Raw genomic sequence first — 18192 nt, forward strand, 5'->3', positions numbered from 1 at the left:
TTTACAAATATATATATATATATATATATATATATATATATATATATATATATATATATATATATATATATATATATATATATAATCTTCACTGATATTTTTAAAGTATATATAGTGGCCAACAGTGATATCCAGAATGTAAGCCCTACAAGATAGATTAAACAATCCAATTAAAATATGTTAAATAGGCTATAAGGGGAAAACGAAACTTATGCATAGAAAACCAAAGCTCTCATGAAAAAAAGCATACATTGACTTACAATATAATCAACTAGCCTATTGATATTTCGATGGTTCTCTTGTGACATGTTTCGTTGTTGTCATTTGTCACAAATAAAATCGACTCCAAACACAACTACTATTTTTAACTATTTCAACATATTTTTACTTTATTTTTTTACATATAATATTTTAATAAAATGGGAATAAATAAGTGTTCCTAAACCGGACACCACTTTTGGCCATGAGGCTATGGAGGTAATTTAATGCATTTTAACCCTGTAGCGCCCTCTAGTGACCAATGCGGAGCAGTGCGAGCGGAAATCAATTACAAATTAGACCAATCACACGTGATCAACCGACCCTTTCTCAAAAGGCCTTTAGATTGTTTAGTTTCCACCTGTTGGATAAAGGATACGTAAAGCATAAGCAAAACAGATAGGCCTAATTAATGATATGAAAGTGAACAGCATTACTCGCCTAGTTCTAGGTTCGATTTTTGTCATATTCATGCTGAATACATTGATGAATAGTGGACCATCTTTGTCAGATGAGACGGTCGATCGCCCACGAACAGCACGCGAGATGCGCCCAGGGAAACTTCTAGTGCTCCATTCGTTCACAAACAAGCCGTACTTGACGCGCCAGAGACCGGCGCCTGTCCTGCGTTTCCATGGCCGAGCACCTGGGAGGAGGATCCCACCTGGCGATCATAAACTGTCCGAATTCACCCGCCTTCCGGACGTGTCGGTGACTTGCTTGAAAACCAGTTTCGTCTTAAGGGTGAAGAAGGTTTTCTACGGTTTCTCAGCCGTCGCAGAGGACCTGACGCTCGGAGAAACCTGCAAGAGCAACGGGGTCCTTGAGCCGCATAAAGACATGCTCTTCACATACAAGCTCGCGGACTGTCAGGGTGAACAGCAGGTGATCGTCATTTCAAAAGAATCTTGTTGAACCTGTCTATAATATTTACCAAATAATGACGTGACTCATCTCCAACTGAAAGGTGTTTCCTGATCACGTAGTTTACAAGTATGTTCTTCACTACCTGCCACTATCACACCGAAACCAGCTCATGAGTCACAAAGTGAATGTGGGCGTGGAGTGTCGCTATAAAAGGTAATTGTTTTGGTTTTGAATCGGTTCACTTAAAAATAACCGAAGATATGTTATGGTTTAAACTACGCTAGATTAGATGAAGATATCTTCCCCTATAATTTAGGCTACTCACCCACATCCAAGATGTTCATGTCTATCTTTCTTCAGTGGAAAAGAAATTAAGTTTTTTTTTGAGGAAAACATTTCAGGATTTTTGTCCACACAATGGACTTAGCAGTGTTAATTAAATTGTTGAAGGTCCAAATGCTGTTTCAAAGGGCTTCATTTGGCTCGGCACGATCCCAGCTAAGGAAAAGAAAAGGGTCTATCTAGCAAAACTTTAGTTAATTTTCAAGACAAAATTAACATATACTTTTTAACCTAAATTGCTTATCTTGCTCTGCTTTGCCACACACCACGGATGACGATTGGCGTATGACATCAAAGTACCGCGAGAGAGATTGGAGAGGAAATAGGGATGGGCCGCGCGATACCAACTATTTTGTTTACAATACCGATACAGTGTCACCGATATCGATACAATACTTATAACTGAACTTAAATGATTAAATTTATTAAGTTATTAAAATTACTAAGAGTAAAGTGGGTTAAGATACATAGCCTACTTAAAGGTCCACTGAAATCAAAATGGAAGTTTTTTTTAGCTTTTAGTATGACTGTGTTAGCCTTAAGTTATGAATAAGCTGCTGTGTTTCAAGACAATGACAATTTGCATTTAGGAGATATAACCAATGGCTCTGGTCTAAATTTAGACTACAGACATGAGAGCCCATCGCAGATCATATGCGCAAGTCGGCGCAAACAACAAACATATCGGACCCATTTGAATTCTGCACAGGATGCTGCGTTTAAAAGCGATATGTAGGAGATGATGATGAATGTTTAGAGGAAACTGGCTTTACCAAACAGAAAGGTCTCTAGTCAAACTGTATATTAACTAAATGCTATTGGCTGTTTCAAAAAGGGGAGGAGCTTCTAACAGCTGGAGCCTTTCAGGGGAAATTACGTCAACACGTTGAATAATGCGACGCGTTTCGATTTTTGCATTTTAACAATCAATCTTAATTGCAATTTATTAGATCATATTTTTGTTTACACATGGTTAAAATGTGTTTACTCTACCATGGTTCATTTTTACAAGGGTCTGCCAGTGACAGGATGTTGCACCAATGCAGATCATAGCCTTGTTTTAGTTAAATAACAGGGAAACAGACCAACTACCATAGCCTAACATGTAAGTCAAACAGCAACAGCAACAGTCAATAAAATAACTACTCAATGGTAGGCTGAGGGTCATTTAAAAATTATTGAAGTAGACTAGCGCTTCATCTACTAATCCAAAGGTCTACTAGACCAAGGTTAGGCATTTCATGCACTATATCCTGAATTAGTTAATCAGTCCCTCAGTAATCATGTTTACTATGTCTGAATTCCAAGCAATTTACTAGCATAGGAACACTTCGGCTTTTGCCACCCGGAAGAACGTCTATTACTGTTATGACGTCATGGTGAATTGTTGTATTCGAGAGGAGAGGATGCTGGCGTGACTTGTGCCGCTTCTCTGTTTTCTCTAATTGAAAACCCTATGTTGCTGTGTCTGTTGACCTTCCTCTGTGCATCACGGGCATGGCTTACGGCTAACAGACAACTTTCCACGACTGGCATGATGCTGAACTATTCAGCCATTGAACTTAAGAAATTCAACAAATATACGACTCCATCGTGTACATCAGTCATCAAACAACTTGGACTCCTTCGCCGGCCCCGTTACATTCAAAGAATTTGCCGTCGAAAGTTTTTCTCATGGTCTGATCACATCTCATTCATCTGGTCTGGAGTGCGCAGATCGTATCTCGAACACATCATCAGGGCGCCGTCACTCCTAGGACTAGTAGGAAACCGGAGAAAACATGGAGTGGATCTCAGTTTACTACGGCCAATACAGAGACACACTGCTGCATCGGATATCAAGATTGAACTTTTTAATGCACAGTAGGCCTACATCACAAACAAAAATTGCCTCATAGATGATCATATTCTAGAAAAGTGTTTAGATATGATGTGCCTTACAGAAACTAGGCATCAACCAGATGTTTATTCTGTTTTAAATGAGACCTGTCCCCCTGATTACTGCTACTTACAGAAAGCCCGCAGTCCAGGGCGTGGTGGTGGTCTGGCTGTCATCCACCGAAGTGATCTGATCTTGTCCCCTATAACCCTGCCTGACTTGTCTTCGTTTGAATGCCTAGCATTTAAATGTAAGCACCCTTTTTCCACTACGATGCTTCCTATTTACCGGCCACCCAAACCAAGCTCATCATTCATCCCAGAGATTTCAAATCTTCTTTCAACTTTCTGTACAATGTCTGCTAATACCTGTCATTTCACAGCAGAATTCCTCCAATTACTCGACTGTTTTAATCTGACACAACTTGATACCCCCACTCATACCAGAGGCCACACTCTCGATCTAGTCATTACAAACTCTGTGTATCTCAGTAATCTTATGGTGTATGATCTGGGAGTTTCTGATCTTAAGGCCATCTCCATGAAGATGTCTTCACTGTCCAGCCTCATCAAGCCCAAGGAAAAAATCTGAAAAAACATTAACCTAGAGACTATAGCATCCAATATCCAGCATCTCCTTTCTGTAATAAATTCCTGGACTTTTTTAAAACAAAAATGGACACATTTCACTCTACCTTACCTGGATTTTCACCACTATCCACCCTGACTATCCACTCACAGCCTGCAATTTTGGAGCACCTACATCGCTTTACAGAAATCACACAGCAAGAGGTTGAGAATTTAATTAAAATGATGAAACCCACCACATGTGCGCTCATCCCTTTTCCTACAGCTCTAGTGAAAGTAAATACCTCTGTCCTAAGTCCTCTGATTACCACTATAAAAAAAGCACTCCCTCCAGTCTGGCAATGTTCCATCTGCCCTAAAAACTGCAATAATCAGACAACTTCTCAAAAAACCCACCCTTGATCTAGATCTGCTTGCAAATTACAAGCCCATTTCCAATCTCCCATTCATCTCCAAAGTACTGGAAAAAGTTGTAACTTCACACCTCCAGGATCATTTCAAATACTACAATCTTTTCGAACAATTTCCGTCTGGTTTCCATTCTGCACACAGTATGGAAACAGCCCTGGTTAGAGTCACAAACGGCCTACGGATGACAGCTGATGCAGGCTCACTATCCCTCCTCATACTCCTCGATCTGTCAGCTGCTTTCGATACAGTGGATCATGGCATACTCCTTAACCGGCTGCATCAAACCACTGGTGCAAGGCCCCAGCAATACACGGTTCCTGCGGGGTCCTTCAGGGGTCAGTCTTTGGCCCCATTCTCTTCAACATTTACATTATTCCCCTCAGCCATGTCATTAGCCTCTATGGAGTCTCATTTCCCTGCTATGCCGATGACACGCAACTGTATATGAAATCAGAAACACACACCTCTGAAATTTCACCAACATCATCTCTGTCTTCAACACTCACTGCCTGTCTGGAGGAGATATGGGTGTGGATGAAGCACAACTTCCTCCAGTTAAACAGCTCTAAATCTGAAGCAATTCTTGTTGGCATACCACATCAAACAGTCTTCCTCCATAACTGGTATAGCTATCTCTTGTTAGGACATTCCCCTCTCCACAACTGTCACCAAACTTGGTGTAAGATTTGACCCACATCTCAGCTTTGAAGCCCATATCAAACACCTCTGCAAGACATCTTTCTACCATCTCAGAAATATTGCTAATCTCCGTCCAACACTAACCTTAGCAGATGCTGAAAAACTGGTCCACGCCTTTGTCTCCTTCAGACTGGATTACTGTAACACACTTCTTATCAGGATCCCTAACAAAAGCTTGCAGAGACTGCAGTATGTTCAGAATAGTGCAGCAAGAATCCTGTTGAGAGTTCGAAAATTCGATCACATCACACCCATTCTCCATTCACTTCACTGGCTTCCTGTTTCTGCCAAGATTGAATATAAGGTCTCCCTTTTAACCCACCAGTGCATTTATGGAAATGCCCCCCCCCCCCCCCCCCCCCCCTATCTGAAAGAACTACTCACACCTTCAACTACAGCTCGATCACTCCGTTCAACAATCCTCCATCTTCCCGGGACTAAGCTCAGCACTATGGGTGTGATCGCTCTTTCTGTTCTGCTGCTCCTCGGCTTTGGAATGCCCTACCCAATCATCTGAGAGCACCTCAAGCTCTTAAGACTTTTAAAAAAGGACTTAAAACAGTTCTTTTTAGGAGAACTTATGACTTTTAACTGTTAAATCTATTAGTATTTTGCCTTTTTTTATTATCTTGACTGTAGCACTTAACATATGGAACAAATCTTAAAGTGCAATACAAATAAAATGTATTATTATTATTATTATTATTAAATTTAAAGAGTGTAATTGCACTATTTAGGTTACAATTTCTATTTGTTTATTGTGAAATAACTCAACATATTATGACGAGCATTATTCTAGGCTGCGTTATCAAAAGCATCAATGGTTTCTTATGATATTTTTTGGAAACGTAGCTCTGTTTGAATACAGTGTCATCAGGGAGCGAATGCTCTGTGTGATTTATTAGTTCTGTCTTGCAGCATTTGCATGCTGCATATGAGCAGGAAAATAGTTGTTACACAACTAATCAGTAACAAAGGTTATTCGTATTGTGTGCATTCAATCGTATTTTTAAATAAACAAAATGACTTTAAAAAATAAAATCTTAGTATCGATATTTTTATTTGAGTATTGAAACTTTTCAACGCACACATCAGTATCGATACTTCATATGGGTATGCCCATCCCCAAGAGCAAACGACTCATTATGCTTTTGAATCGCTCTCGTGGTTTGATGTCATACGACGATTGGTCTGCGGACTGCTGTTGCTTCTCGAACAAACCCTTTTACTTTGGGGCCATTTAAACAACACCGAAACGAAAATAGAACCATCGTGTTCTGGCTGCTAATCTGCATGGCAATAGCGCCCGGGGGTTAGGGAACAAAACCCATGAACAGGTTTTAAAATGGTTTTGAAACAATGCCTGCTTTGTGTAAACTTCAAGAAAAACAAGAATCTGGGAGAATGGTACCAGCATGCACGTAGCATTATGTGTTTAGGCAAGCGCAAAATAAACATAAATCAAGGACAACAAAACTACTGTATTATAAAGGCTATTCACATGAGCATGTTAAAATAATTTGATATGCTACTCCACATAGAAGAACTGACAGATATGCCAACTAGTTACTGATCTGATGCAGACAGACTAATATACACACATCTGAAGCTGATTGATATCGCCGTGAATAAACGGGGCAGCTTGAAATCTAAAATCGGAGTGCAGTTCCATTTTTCACCAAATTTACGGGGCGCTGTAGAGCTGATGAGGACTCAGAGAGTGGCTGCCCCGCTAAGTATCATGAATACATGCCTGCCAAATCTATGCTCTTGATTTAGCATATGCATCAGTAGAAACCGGGCGTATATTCAAATGATTGTGCTACCCCCCCCATTTATCAGAGATCACGTGTCAAACTGCTGAAATCACATGACATTGGCGATCCAAATCATGAATCAATAAGCTGATTCATGACCGTTTTAATCTTTATTTGAGGTTTGAAAACAAACGTGAAAGAGAAGACAATGCTGAATAAAGTCGTAGTTTTTGTTATTTTTGGACCAAAATGTATTTTTGATGCTTCAAGAGATTCTAACTAACCAACTGATGTCACATATGGACTACATTGATTATGTTTTTATTACCTTTCTGGACATGGACAGTATAGTGTGCATACACATGGATATGCTCTCATACTAAATATAAAATATCTTAAACTGTGTTCTGAAGATGAACGGGTGTTAGGGTGAATTTCATTTTGGGGTGAACTAACCCTTTAATGACCCAGTTTAAATACAAAGCTTAATGCTAAATCACTGAAGTAACCCTTTATTTGAATACATATCCTGCTCATATTACGACAAAAAATAGTCCAAAAACATATTTACATCTGATTAATAATTAAGTGTATATAGAGGTCTATGTTTGGATTACTATTTTGCCCACTATCAGTCCAGTTTAGATTGAGGAAAAAGACTTTTCTGTTGTTTGTGTTTTAGGAAACATCATGTGCAGAGTCTGATGAGCCCGACGTGGCGGACACCATTGCGCAAAATCATCAGGAGCCGATCTGCTGACTTTCGCATACAGCTGATGGATGGTGAGTTGTTTTTGTTGTTAAAAAAGCTGTAAAAAAAAAAAAAAAGGAACACATTGTCATTATGCATTAACCGCTTATATCACATATTTTACCAGTCTGTGTCATTTGAAAGTAAAAAATCAAATATCTTCAATACAATAAATTGATTTCTTGAAAGTGTGTGTGTGTGTGTGTGAAATATAATATATATACACACATACATACATGCATACATACAGTATAGTATTGGGACACCCCTCCAAAGGGGGCCACAGGTGTATAAAATTCATAACCTAGGCATGCGGACTACTTCTACAAACATTTGTGAAAATGTGTTGCTCTCAGGATCTCAATGAATTCAAGCGTGGTACCATGAGAACGGTACTTGCCTGACTGCATTGTGCCAAGTGTAAAGCTTAAAAACACAACCACATGAATCAAATCAGTATAGAATAGTCTGATATTTTGTATAATTAAGCTATAAACTAACTTTCTCAAATATTGTCTTCAAATTTTGATCCGCAAAGCTTTGAATGCAGCATGCAGTGATTTGTGAAATTAAGCTTGTCTATTTAGAAGCATTTTTTTTTACTTTCCTTACTCTCCTTTTTACTTACAAAGACCTAACCCTAACCTTGATTTAATCTGTAAACTTGTTCTCTTTATTAGTCGCTGTAAAACGATGCTGGTGGTCTTATGTATCTATATTGTGTGTTTGCCTGTGCTGTAGACTCCTGGTCTTCTCCAGTCACGTCTGCTGTGTTCCTCCCGGGTCAGAATGTGAATGTACAGATCTCCACTCGTCATCATTACACTGGAGTCAAACTAATTATTAACAGCTGTTATGTGGCAAGTCAAGCCACCAATTACAGCATCATAGAAAATTTCGGGTGAGTGGAGCAATACATTAACTTTGTGGAGCAATACGTTAACATTTATCAGACCCACAACTTTCTCACACACACATCCAGGTGTTTACGGGAAAGCCGGATAAATCCAGGTGCTTCGAGATTCAGGTTCTCCAGGGCAGACAATGTTGTTCAGTTCTCATTTGCTGCTTTCCAATTCACTGAGGCTCCAGATGCCCAGGTGTGTACGCTTGATTCTTTTCTCACTGGTGACACATTTTGAAGACAAAGCCATGTGGTAGTGTGCATTGTGATGTGTTCATTGTGTGTTTCATCATATTCTCTGTGTGATTTGCCCTAGGTCTCACTCCATTGTGAGCTCTCTGTGTCCGGTGGAGGCCCTAGTCCAATGCAGAAGTTATGTTTTTACAGGCACCCAGACAAAAGGTTAACAACACTAAACGTCTGTCTCTGTGTTAAAAAAGATCATGAATCACTCTCACATTAAACACTACCATTCCATTCCATACCTCTAAATAGCCTGATGAGGCTATAACCAGAATAGGCTTCCATGACAGATGTTTACTTTAAAGATTCTTTTCTGACCACTTTTTTCCTCTTTTGCCATTCTCTTTACTAGATGGATCTCTGTGTTTGGGCAAGATTCTGTCTGTGACTGTTGTGACTCTGTCTGCAATCAGACTAAAACCAAAAGAATAATTTCTGAAGGTAAATAAACGCAAATAACCATGAACATGATTAATCAATGCAAATATATATTTTTTCTTTAAATTAAGATTAAACCTGGTATATTCACTTAAAGTGGTAGTTCACCCAAAAATGAAAATTTGATGTTTATCTGCTTACCCCGAGGTCATCCAAGATGTAGGTTTGTTTCTTCAGTAGAACACAAATGAAGATTTTTAACTCCAAATGTTGCCGTATAATGCATGTCAATGGGGTGTATTTCTATGAGAGCCACTATGAGAGTAAAAACCATACATGTACAAATCCATATTAAACGCTGTGGCTCATGGAAACATGTTGATGTTCTAAAGACAAAACGGTAGGTTTGTGTGAGAAACCGAACAGTATTTATATAATTTTTTACCTCAAATACAGCAATATATACGTTAGCCGTCCCCGCACCTGTAAGTAAGGTCAAATTTCACGATATGGCGTAAAGATGCGTGCAAGAGATCACTTCTGCTGCTTGTATCCCATTGAGATACGACGTATCTTGTACATTTGACCTCACTTGCGTTTGTACATATTGTTGTATTTGAGAAAAACAATTATATAAATACTGGTCAGTTTCTCACACAATCAAAACATCAAATTTTATTTTTGGGGTGAACTATCCCTTAAAGGCAAGGGATATGCCTTTGGGGTGAACAAACCCTCTGTAAAAACCTTCAGAATATTGATAAAACTGTAAAGATGGTGTTTATAATCAGTACTGAAGAGATTTGTTTCAGTGCAGGAGAGAAAATGGCCTTTAAGTTTTGTAATTGAAATCTACAGACGCAAATAGATAAAGTGCTATAAAAGATGCACTTAAAAGTATAATTTTGGATGTTTCCTTTCCACTGGAAAAACATAAGTTTTTTTAAGCACTACAGTTTTTGCCTGTAGTGTCTAGCCTTAACTTTGGTGTGTAGGCTCAACGTCAAATTACTGGAAAAATGAAAACCTGCACATGATATCTGTGTAAAAATACTTTAAGAATAAATATTACAAGACAAAAAAAAAAGTCAACATTTATTTTGATCAGATCGGACAAAAAGTATCTCTTACTACAATAATGTAGTGATTTTTACTTTTGTCCACCCAAGGACACTAAGTAAGAGAGTGATTGGTACTCACGTCACCGCTGACGTTGTGAATTTGGATCACACGTCACTTAAGGTGTGGTTATGAGTACATCAGATGACCACCTTCCCCCCTCTTAGTTTGGGACACTTCAAGGCCTTTTACCTTGGCTGTATGAGAACACTCCGCACAGGAGGCTGCCCAGTCATTTATAATGAATGTAAAGGGGGGAGAGTTGGTCAGCTGATTTATCTGAAAGATTGGTGAGATTTCTAACTTGTAGAGCCTTTTCTGCCTTATCAGCACAAGGAAGACACAATTGTAATAAAATAGATTTTATTAACAAAAGATAAACAGAACAATTAACACAACTACTAAATGAATACAATGAATGATAAAGGAATAAAGTGCGTAAAATGCATAAAATACATGTGAGTAAGTTAAGTGTGGCAATAGAAGAGTTACGTTATCTTATGGAAAGATAAACTGTTGTTTCTCTAAAATTAAGGTGAAGAACCTTATTATGCATTAAACAAATAAACGAAAGATTATTTGTTATTAACTAGCATCAGTTATATTACCTCTAATGTAAATTAGAAAATCATATACTGATAATAATCAACAATGCCAAGGTCTCTAGAAAGAGGTTTGGTTAAGTGATATTTACGTTCCATGTGGTTGAGTAAGCAGTCCGATGGTGATGACTTTTTCCACTGGTTTTGCTGGGAGACAGTGCAGTGAAGAAAGGAGCTGGAATCCGTTTCAACAGCCTTGAACACGAAGATCTGTGGGATGCTGATCTCCTGGGGCACCAAAGGGTCCTAAAATCTGGAACACGCAGATGAGGCCCTGAAGTAGGTGCAGAAGGTCCTTAACCTGGAACACGCAGACGAAGGAACCTTGAAGTGAAGGTTTGCTCTCCTGAGCTTAACCTTGTTGCAAATGTCTCTGTGTGTCTTCTGCCTCTTTGGACCAGACACTCAGAAGTTGGTCAATCTGCTCTGGTCTCTAGCATGGAGACTCGGGACGTGCTGTAGTCGTCTCGCTGGACTAAAACTCTGAACGTAGTGTTGGTTAATGTCTCTTTCCTCACAGGCTGGAGGCTCAGAACGTTGTCGTATCTGTCACTGCCTCACAAGCTGTAGATTCAGATCCTCGGATCTTGTGTTGTCTCTCTGGTTAAACCAGAGGCTCAGAACTTGGTTGCTCTGTCACAGTCTAATCCTCGGCAGGCAGACTCAGAACAAGGTGTGTCTATTGAAAGGGTACCTTTATCCTTTTCCGAATAGGAGGAGATTGCAATTTGGCGCTTCTCCATTCCAGTGTTGCTATTGGCTTCTGGCATCAGAGAGGGCACACAGTGTGGCCCACCCTTCTTTCCCCTGTGGAACTCATTTGCATACTGTACACAGTTAGAAGTCTTTAAAGTTCATCAATGCATTTCTCACTTTCCAAACCATCATCAGAATACCCTTGGCAATATACTAAACAAATAGACACCAAACATGCTGGAAAAAGATTGAACTGTCATGTGTTCATTCATCTGTTCATTAACAGCTGAGTTTGTGGAAGATGTTGCATTACAAATAGCTGTCACTGATAATACTTATTTCTCTGAATAAGTATGAAATGGATGTGTGTAGTTTGCATCAGTCTAAAGGTTTCCAAATATAGTTGTGAATGGATTTGGATGGATAAGTTTTGGTCTTTCTTTGTTTCACCCACTACTGCTGAGGTCCTGAGGAATGTTTATGGCCGTCACAAATCAGGTCATTAGGGATCCATCTCTAGATGGGTGAAGGGCAGAAACTGCATGTGGACCACTGAGAAGTCCTGTCCTTCCTGGGCTTGGTACTAGAGGTCTTCTTCTTGCCCTCAAAGAGGTGTCTGGATGTTGTCCAAGCATCTTTATCTGATGGGTTGGACATCTTGTTTGTGCTAGTCCAACAAGATCCAATCAAAATGGAGCAAACCTTTGTCCACTGTTATGGGCAAAGAGGGGCCCGGCCATAAACTGGGCCCTGGAATTTTGCTGTCCACTACAATAATAACTAAGTATATATACAGTAATAAATATTATAAAAGTTGAATATAAAGGTTTAAATATACATAAATACAGTAATAATAATTACTGACAATACAATCACTTCTAACTGGTAGGATAACTTTTCCTATTAATAAATCAGGGGAAAAGAAGGTATTTATTAATATTTTTAATTCACATTTTTATATTTTCAGTTTTTATTTAACTTAATTTGTGGTAATATTGTAATATTTGTCAATTTGTATTAATATAATTATTTTTTAATTGTTCAGTTTGTCATTTTAGTACTTCAACTTAAATGTATTAATTTCAGTCAAGGCAGCATTTGTCGAGTTTTTCCATCCAATAGTTATATTTCATTGTATTTGAGCTTTTTTTCAATTTGTTTTAGGTTTAATTAACCATAACACTGATTTTGATTGACATCATCTTTGGCATACAACGTTAAATCTTGATATCTTTTAATAATTTATTTATGTGGATATCATGAGCTGAACTTTTCTCTGTTTCCTTTAATTGTGCTATTTTGGTCTCAGTCTATTTAGCATTGGATTAGTACTTAGTAAAATGTTAGGGTTTTAGGTTAACAGTAAAATGAGTACACAGGAAATGACTTGTGCCTTATTGTGCTACTGTGCCTTATAATGGTTATTGGGATATCAAATGTCTTGACTTTTCTCTTTTTTTTCTGTGAATCAGGGTTCATAAGCAGTGATCAAGGACTCTTCACTGACTTGTCTCTTCTCTCAACTATGGCTTCCTCAACTTTAAACTCCACTCTCATGGCTCATGGAGATGATGACGCCATCTGGTTTGAAGCCAAACTGACCAAAGAGCACCAGAGGTCCTACACACACAAGGACTTTGTTGCCTCTGTTACCTTGATATCTTCTGAGGAGGACCATGCTAAGAGTCAGCATGAGTCTCGTGCCAGCACAGTGGAACTCATGGAGGAGGAAAGGGAAGATAGTGAGGAAGAAAAACATGGAGAGGTGGAGATTTTGATGGCTATCAGCAAGAGCTTTGTGGAATCTGAAAGGCCAGGTTTAAACTCCATTGAGCCGTTTGAGGTTGAATTATTGGGCTGGTCTGGAGAGAGGAAGATGAAAGACGTAGATAAGGGTCTGAGTTTCTGGCCAAAGAATGTTCAGAGAGAAGGTTCCATGAATACATCAGATATGATGGTCAATGAAACCATGGAGCAGCATTCCACAATGAATGCATCAGTACTGGGTGACAGGCAACACCATGAGGAGTTTCTTCCATCCTTAATCTCTGAGGAAGAGAATAAGGGAGATGGAAATTCTTCTGAAAATGGAAAGGAAGGTTTGGATTTCCGGTTAATTCCAATGTTTGAAGAGACACCAGAGTTTCTGGTTGGATCTGATGAGCTGGCAGAGCAGGGTCTTGTGAGAAATCTAGATCTTACAGAAGACTCAGATGATTATTTTTCATAAGGAGTGTGAGTCACTTGGACTTTTTTTTTGTTTAGTTCGTTTTGATGAATAAACCAAAGAACCACCTGCTGAATAAATAAAACTAGTATTTCAAGAAAGTCTTGTTTTTGACCGATACGCTGTGTATTGAGAGAGATTGAATTACTTTTAAATTACATTCATTTTGTTTAAAAAAAAATCCATTTCAGTGCTTGAATTGCACATCCTGTTAATTGTGATCTTTAGAAGAAGTTATTCATTCTGTGTGTAAGGTTAGTCACATGTTAGGTCTTGCTGTCTGTACAATGACAAGGCTTTAGGGCAAAGTCAGGCTAAATATTTTCATTCAGATGGAAAAAACTTTATCATTGTGACTTGTGAATATAAAATAAATACTGTGTTCCTCACCCACATTGGCCTTTTCATGATTTCCTGTTATGACAGGAAAGAACTAGTTGTGTATAGCCATATTGTTCCTGAAACAATTCCTTCCGATTATGTGGTTTTCAGTTAGAACTAACAGACGTCATGTTGGAAAAGGTCTATATATATATATATCGAGGGAGAGGACCGTCCTGTAGAAATGTCTTAATTTCTTGCAACTAAAGCTCGAGGCAGCGTTTCAGAATCAAAATAAGGTACTGTTGCTTCATTGATTGGATAGATTATCTTTATAAGGTGGCCACCTGCCAACAAAACATTGTCCCACAAAGTGATTATTCACTGTTTTCACCTCATTTTAATCAAGAGAATATTTTGAAGGCCATGTGAACCAAAAGAGTAACTTTGTATCAGTGTAGATGCCAACTGCAAGCAACTTCATCTAAAATCCCATCCTTTCCCATGACTTATCTCTGTCATGTCCATGAGGCCTTCAAAACATTTCTTGCTTTATTCAAAATAGTTTTCTAAAGGGTGCATGAAATATTTATTCAGTACATTCATGATTTGTGAAACAATATTAAACACTGATGAGATGCTATAGAAATTTATATTTTATTTTTCCTTGATCATTGTGCAGTGTTTTCTTACGGAATGTAATAAGGTACACCTATTACAGTTGTCCTGTGTTTCACACAGTCCTCATTACTTGAATATCTCAATACAGTGTACTTCACAGTAAGGAAAAAAAAATGAAACATCCTAATTCTAAAAACACTTTCATTAGTGTAAAGTATTAGTTCGATAAATAGTGTAACAAAAACGTAGTTGATTTATGTCATTTTGCCATCAGGTAAAAATGAAAAAGGGATACAATGCAATGTTTCATAACATATGGGATACAAATTTAGGGATACAATGCAATGTTTTAGTGCACATATTCAACACACAAATTGTAAACAACACACATGGAAGAATAATACATTTCATTTTGGGTCTATTAAGACCGTTTAGCACCTGGGTAGATTTGATCTTTTTGGCTGGGAGAAACACTAAATGTATCCGTGTGTTATATAGCTCACTAGAATGATGGACTGAAATGTTACCTAGTGTAAATAATCAATGTCATGTAACTGAAAAACTATGTACTGTTAGTTAAAAGCTGCCACAATTAGAAAATAACATTCAATGTACAAATAAATAATGCTATTGTGTAAAAAATTACAGAAAATATTTAAGTTTAATAAATAAGATTACTGTTTGTTGAAATGGTTTTGTAACAGAATAACCATTATGAACATACTAAACTTTTCCATTATTAGTAAAGCCATTTTGTTTGGTTTGTTTTCTTCTTCTTCTTGTAATGAACACACACAATAAAATAATCACAATCAGCATCAGAATAACCGGGATCAATGAGAAGCATCCGTGGCATCTGTGTTCTGACTCTTCTTGCCTCTCGCTCTTATCTGTATGAAGAAATTAAACAGCTTTAGTGTCTTAAATGTTATTGAATATTCAAAAGCATTTTAAAATGCTTATGTTTTTGACTGTCCTCACCTGAGTACAGCTGGATCTCTCTCCTGATGTCTTGTCCCAGGGGTTTGTTGTGAAGTATGAATGTCAGAGAGGAGTTTGTGACTTCTGTGAGATTTATCCAACTCGACACAATGTAAAGTCCTGTTTGTGTGTCCTGCATGAGGTGTGTTTGTGTCTGGTTAGTGATGTCTGAGTTTTCCATCAGCCACTGCAGTTCAGGAGAAGGGTAACCTCCATCTGATGTCACTAACAGGTTGACTCCATCAGTTAACATGGAGAACTGCAGACGAGGTTCAGAGAAGAACGCTGAAAAACATCAGAACACAGGCATTAAATCACAGAACTGTTTCATTTACATTGTGAGGCCGATGAGAGTCGATGTTGCTTTGTTACCTGCAATATCCACTTTAAAGCTCTTCTTCTGGCTGCCCGTGTTTGTGCTGATGGAGCAGGTGTACAAACCGGCATCCTGGAGAGTGACTCTGTCCAGTTTAAGTGATGCGTTTCCTCCTGCCATCTCCTGGATAAACAGGCTGCTGCGGTTTGCATAATGAGGATTTTGACGGTCGAGCTGGTCCCGACTGTAGTAGAAACTGTGAACAACGTCCAGTCCACGCTGCCAGGTAATAACGGTGCTACTCAGATCCCACGAGTCCACAGGGAAGGTGCAGGGGAGGATCAGTACCTCTCCGTAAAAACCTTTGACAGGACCTCTGGGCACAGTGATCTCAAACTCAGCTAGAAAGTGAAGGAGAGAAAATATATCAGCATTTGTGTTTCACAATCAATCAATACTTGCGGTATGATTTTGTTGGCAGATCTTGGCTTGCCAAAAGGATTTACAGGAAGATTAATTTATGGTTGATGAAATAAGTATTTCATTTCCCACAACATTTTTGTAACCTAACCTTTTTGTATTTCACAGTTTTTTTGTATGCCATTAAATTGTGAGGAACAGTGGACTGATCCAGCTGCTGTTGCCTCAAGTCAGAGACAAATGAAATGGGGTTGAGATTATTTTAAGGAAAGCACATTTGACTTCTAGATGAAAGTTTCCTTATAAACATAAGTAATAAAAAGCCCCAACACCACCAGAACAACACAAAAGGGAAAATATTTATTTCCCTGTAAGCTGATATAAAGGTTCAATAGTCTCAATTTAGTCTGATTGATCAGCCCAGTCCATCAGATAGAATAGTTCTCTAAGAATTTAAATACATTTAAAAGAATTTAAAGTGCTAAAAAATAATAATTAAAAAAAAAAAAAAGTATCCAAGCATGTGTTCATAGTAGGCCTAGTTTATTAGGAATTTTCCTTTTATTATCCTATTCAGGTTAATCCTATTAAAACATGAATTTCCATGTTTCATGTTACTGAATCCTTTTAAACGTTTTCAAACATTTAAAATACTATGGATATAAAAAACGTATTAGTGATTGATAGCCTACTGCCTAATAAAGGCATTTTTTTAAATTAACTAATTATCATGTATGATAATAAGCGATAATTTCACATTTGTGAATATATCAGCTCTTAATGCTGGTTTTTGATTGGGTTTATAAAGATAACTTTCATAATAGTTTCATAAATTGTATCAGATTTAGCCTAGGCTACTCACTGAAACAGGAGGCTTCAAAAAGAAGGAGAGACAGGACGATCACTTTCAAGTTCATATCCCGATCCACGGCCGTCGGTAACAGTGAATCCTCGAAGTCCCTGAATAACACCAAATGAACTTCGACTGTCCTCTGTGGTTTGTCCGATTCGAGCAATGAACAGCAGAGACGAGAGATCCCAACCCGATCACACCTGATGTACTTTGAGACATCAGTCCACCAAACCTCGCCATATATTCAACTGCAGGCGCCGCCTCAATAATGTCGCGTCACCGGTTGGGCGTGTTGAAGATCAGATCAAATAACTGCTAAATAAATCAATAGTTGTGATCCACAGTTTGTGACTAGACGTCGTTCATCCTTAAACTCTAATCTTTAATAACTTTATTCTTAAGAATACAGTTTGTGTGCAAAAACAAACAAAACAAAAACGACTTTCAACAATTTCTTTCTAGCCGGTGTCAGTGTCAGTCTGCGGTTAGTTGGATCAGCTCTCACGTGAACAGGTCTCCAGCTCTGGCTGGCGTAGAACTTTTTCTCTTTTTTTTGCGCACAAAATAATTCTCGTGGTTTCGTAAAATTAAGGCTGAACCACTAAGTTCCATTGACTATATTAACAATCAATAGGCTACCTTCTGGACTTTGAAAGTATTCATTAAATATCTCTCTATAGAGGAGTCAGGAAGCGCTTGGATTTCATCTAAAAAAGATCTGAATTTGTGTTCCAAAATGACAGAATTTTCATTTTTGGGAGAACCATTTAACTCTCGATATAGCCTATAGCTCTTTCACACATGCACGGATTTTTTTGTAGGCAATTAAAGGGGGACATATTATGGTGATGTGAAGGTGCAGATTTGCAAACCTTTGAAATATCACGAACCACTTAATTTACCCGTTAGTCCTATTGTTGGTTTAAAAGAGGTTTCATTCTGTGTCCTCCACAAGGCTAT

General features: G+C 38.2%; 2 protein-coding genes across 2 annotated transcripts; one reads left to right on the forward strand and one right to left on the reverse strand.

Annotated features, from left to right (window-relative positions):
* Nucleotides 1–88: 88 nt before the first annotated feature.
* Nucleotides 89–14148, forward strand: si:ch211-67f13.7 (uncharacterized protein LOC565426 homolog). Its single transcript, XM_067421108.1, has 8 exons — nucleotides 89–1143; nucleotides 1226–1338; nucleotides 7483–7583; nucleotides 8293–8452; nucleotides 8534–8651; nucleotides 8772–8857; nucleotides 9051–9139; nucleotides 12966–14148. Exons 1-8 carry the CDS (start codon nucleotides 676–678, stop codon nucleotides 13721–13723), a joined length of 1893 nt encoding a protein of 630 aa, XP_067277209.1. The 5' UTR covers nucleotides 89–675; the 3' UTR covers nucleotides 13724–14148.
* Nucleotides 14149–14679: 531 nt separating this feature from the next.
* zgc:153911 (uncharacterized protein LOC768172 homolog) lies at nucleotides 14680–17454 on the reverse strand. Its single transcript, XM_067421195.1, has 4 exons — nucleotides 17242–17454; nucleotides 16016–16360; nucleotides 15644–15928; nucleotides 14680–15552 (listed from the first exon to the last, which is right to left on the reverse strand). The coding sequence occupies exons 1-4, from the start codon at nucleotides 17294–17296 to the stop codon at nucleotides 15386–15388; spliced, it is 852 nt and encodes a 283-aa protein (XP_067277296.1). The 5' UTR covers nucleotides 17297–17454; the 3' UTR covers nucleotides 14680–15385.
* Nucleotides 17455–18192: the final 738 nt, after the last annotated feature.

Source organism: Pseudorasbora parva, chromosome 17, assembly GCF_024679245.1.
Source record: "Pseudorasbora parva isolate DD20220531a chromosome 17, ASM2467924v1, whole genome shotgun sequence".
NCBI classification, from domain to species: Eukaryota; Metazoa; Chordata; class Actinopteri; order Cypriniformes; family Gobionidae; genus Pseudorasbora; species Pseudorasbora parva.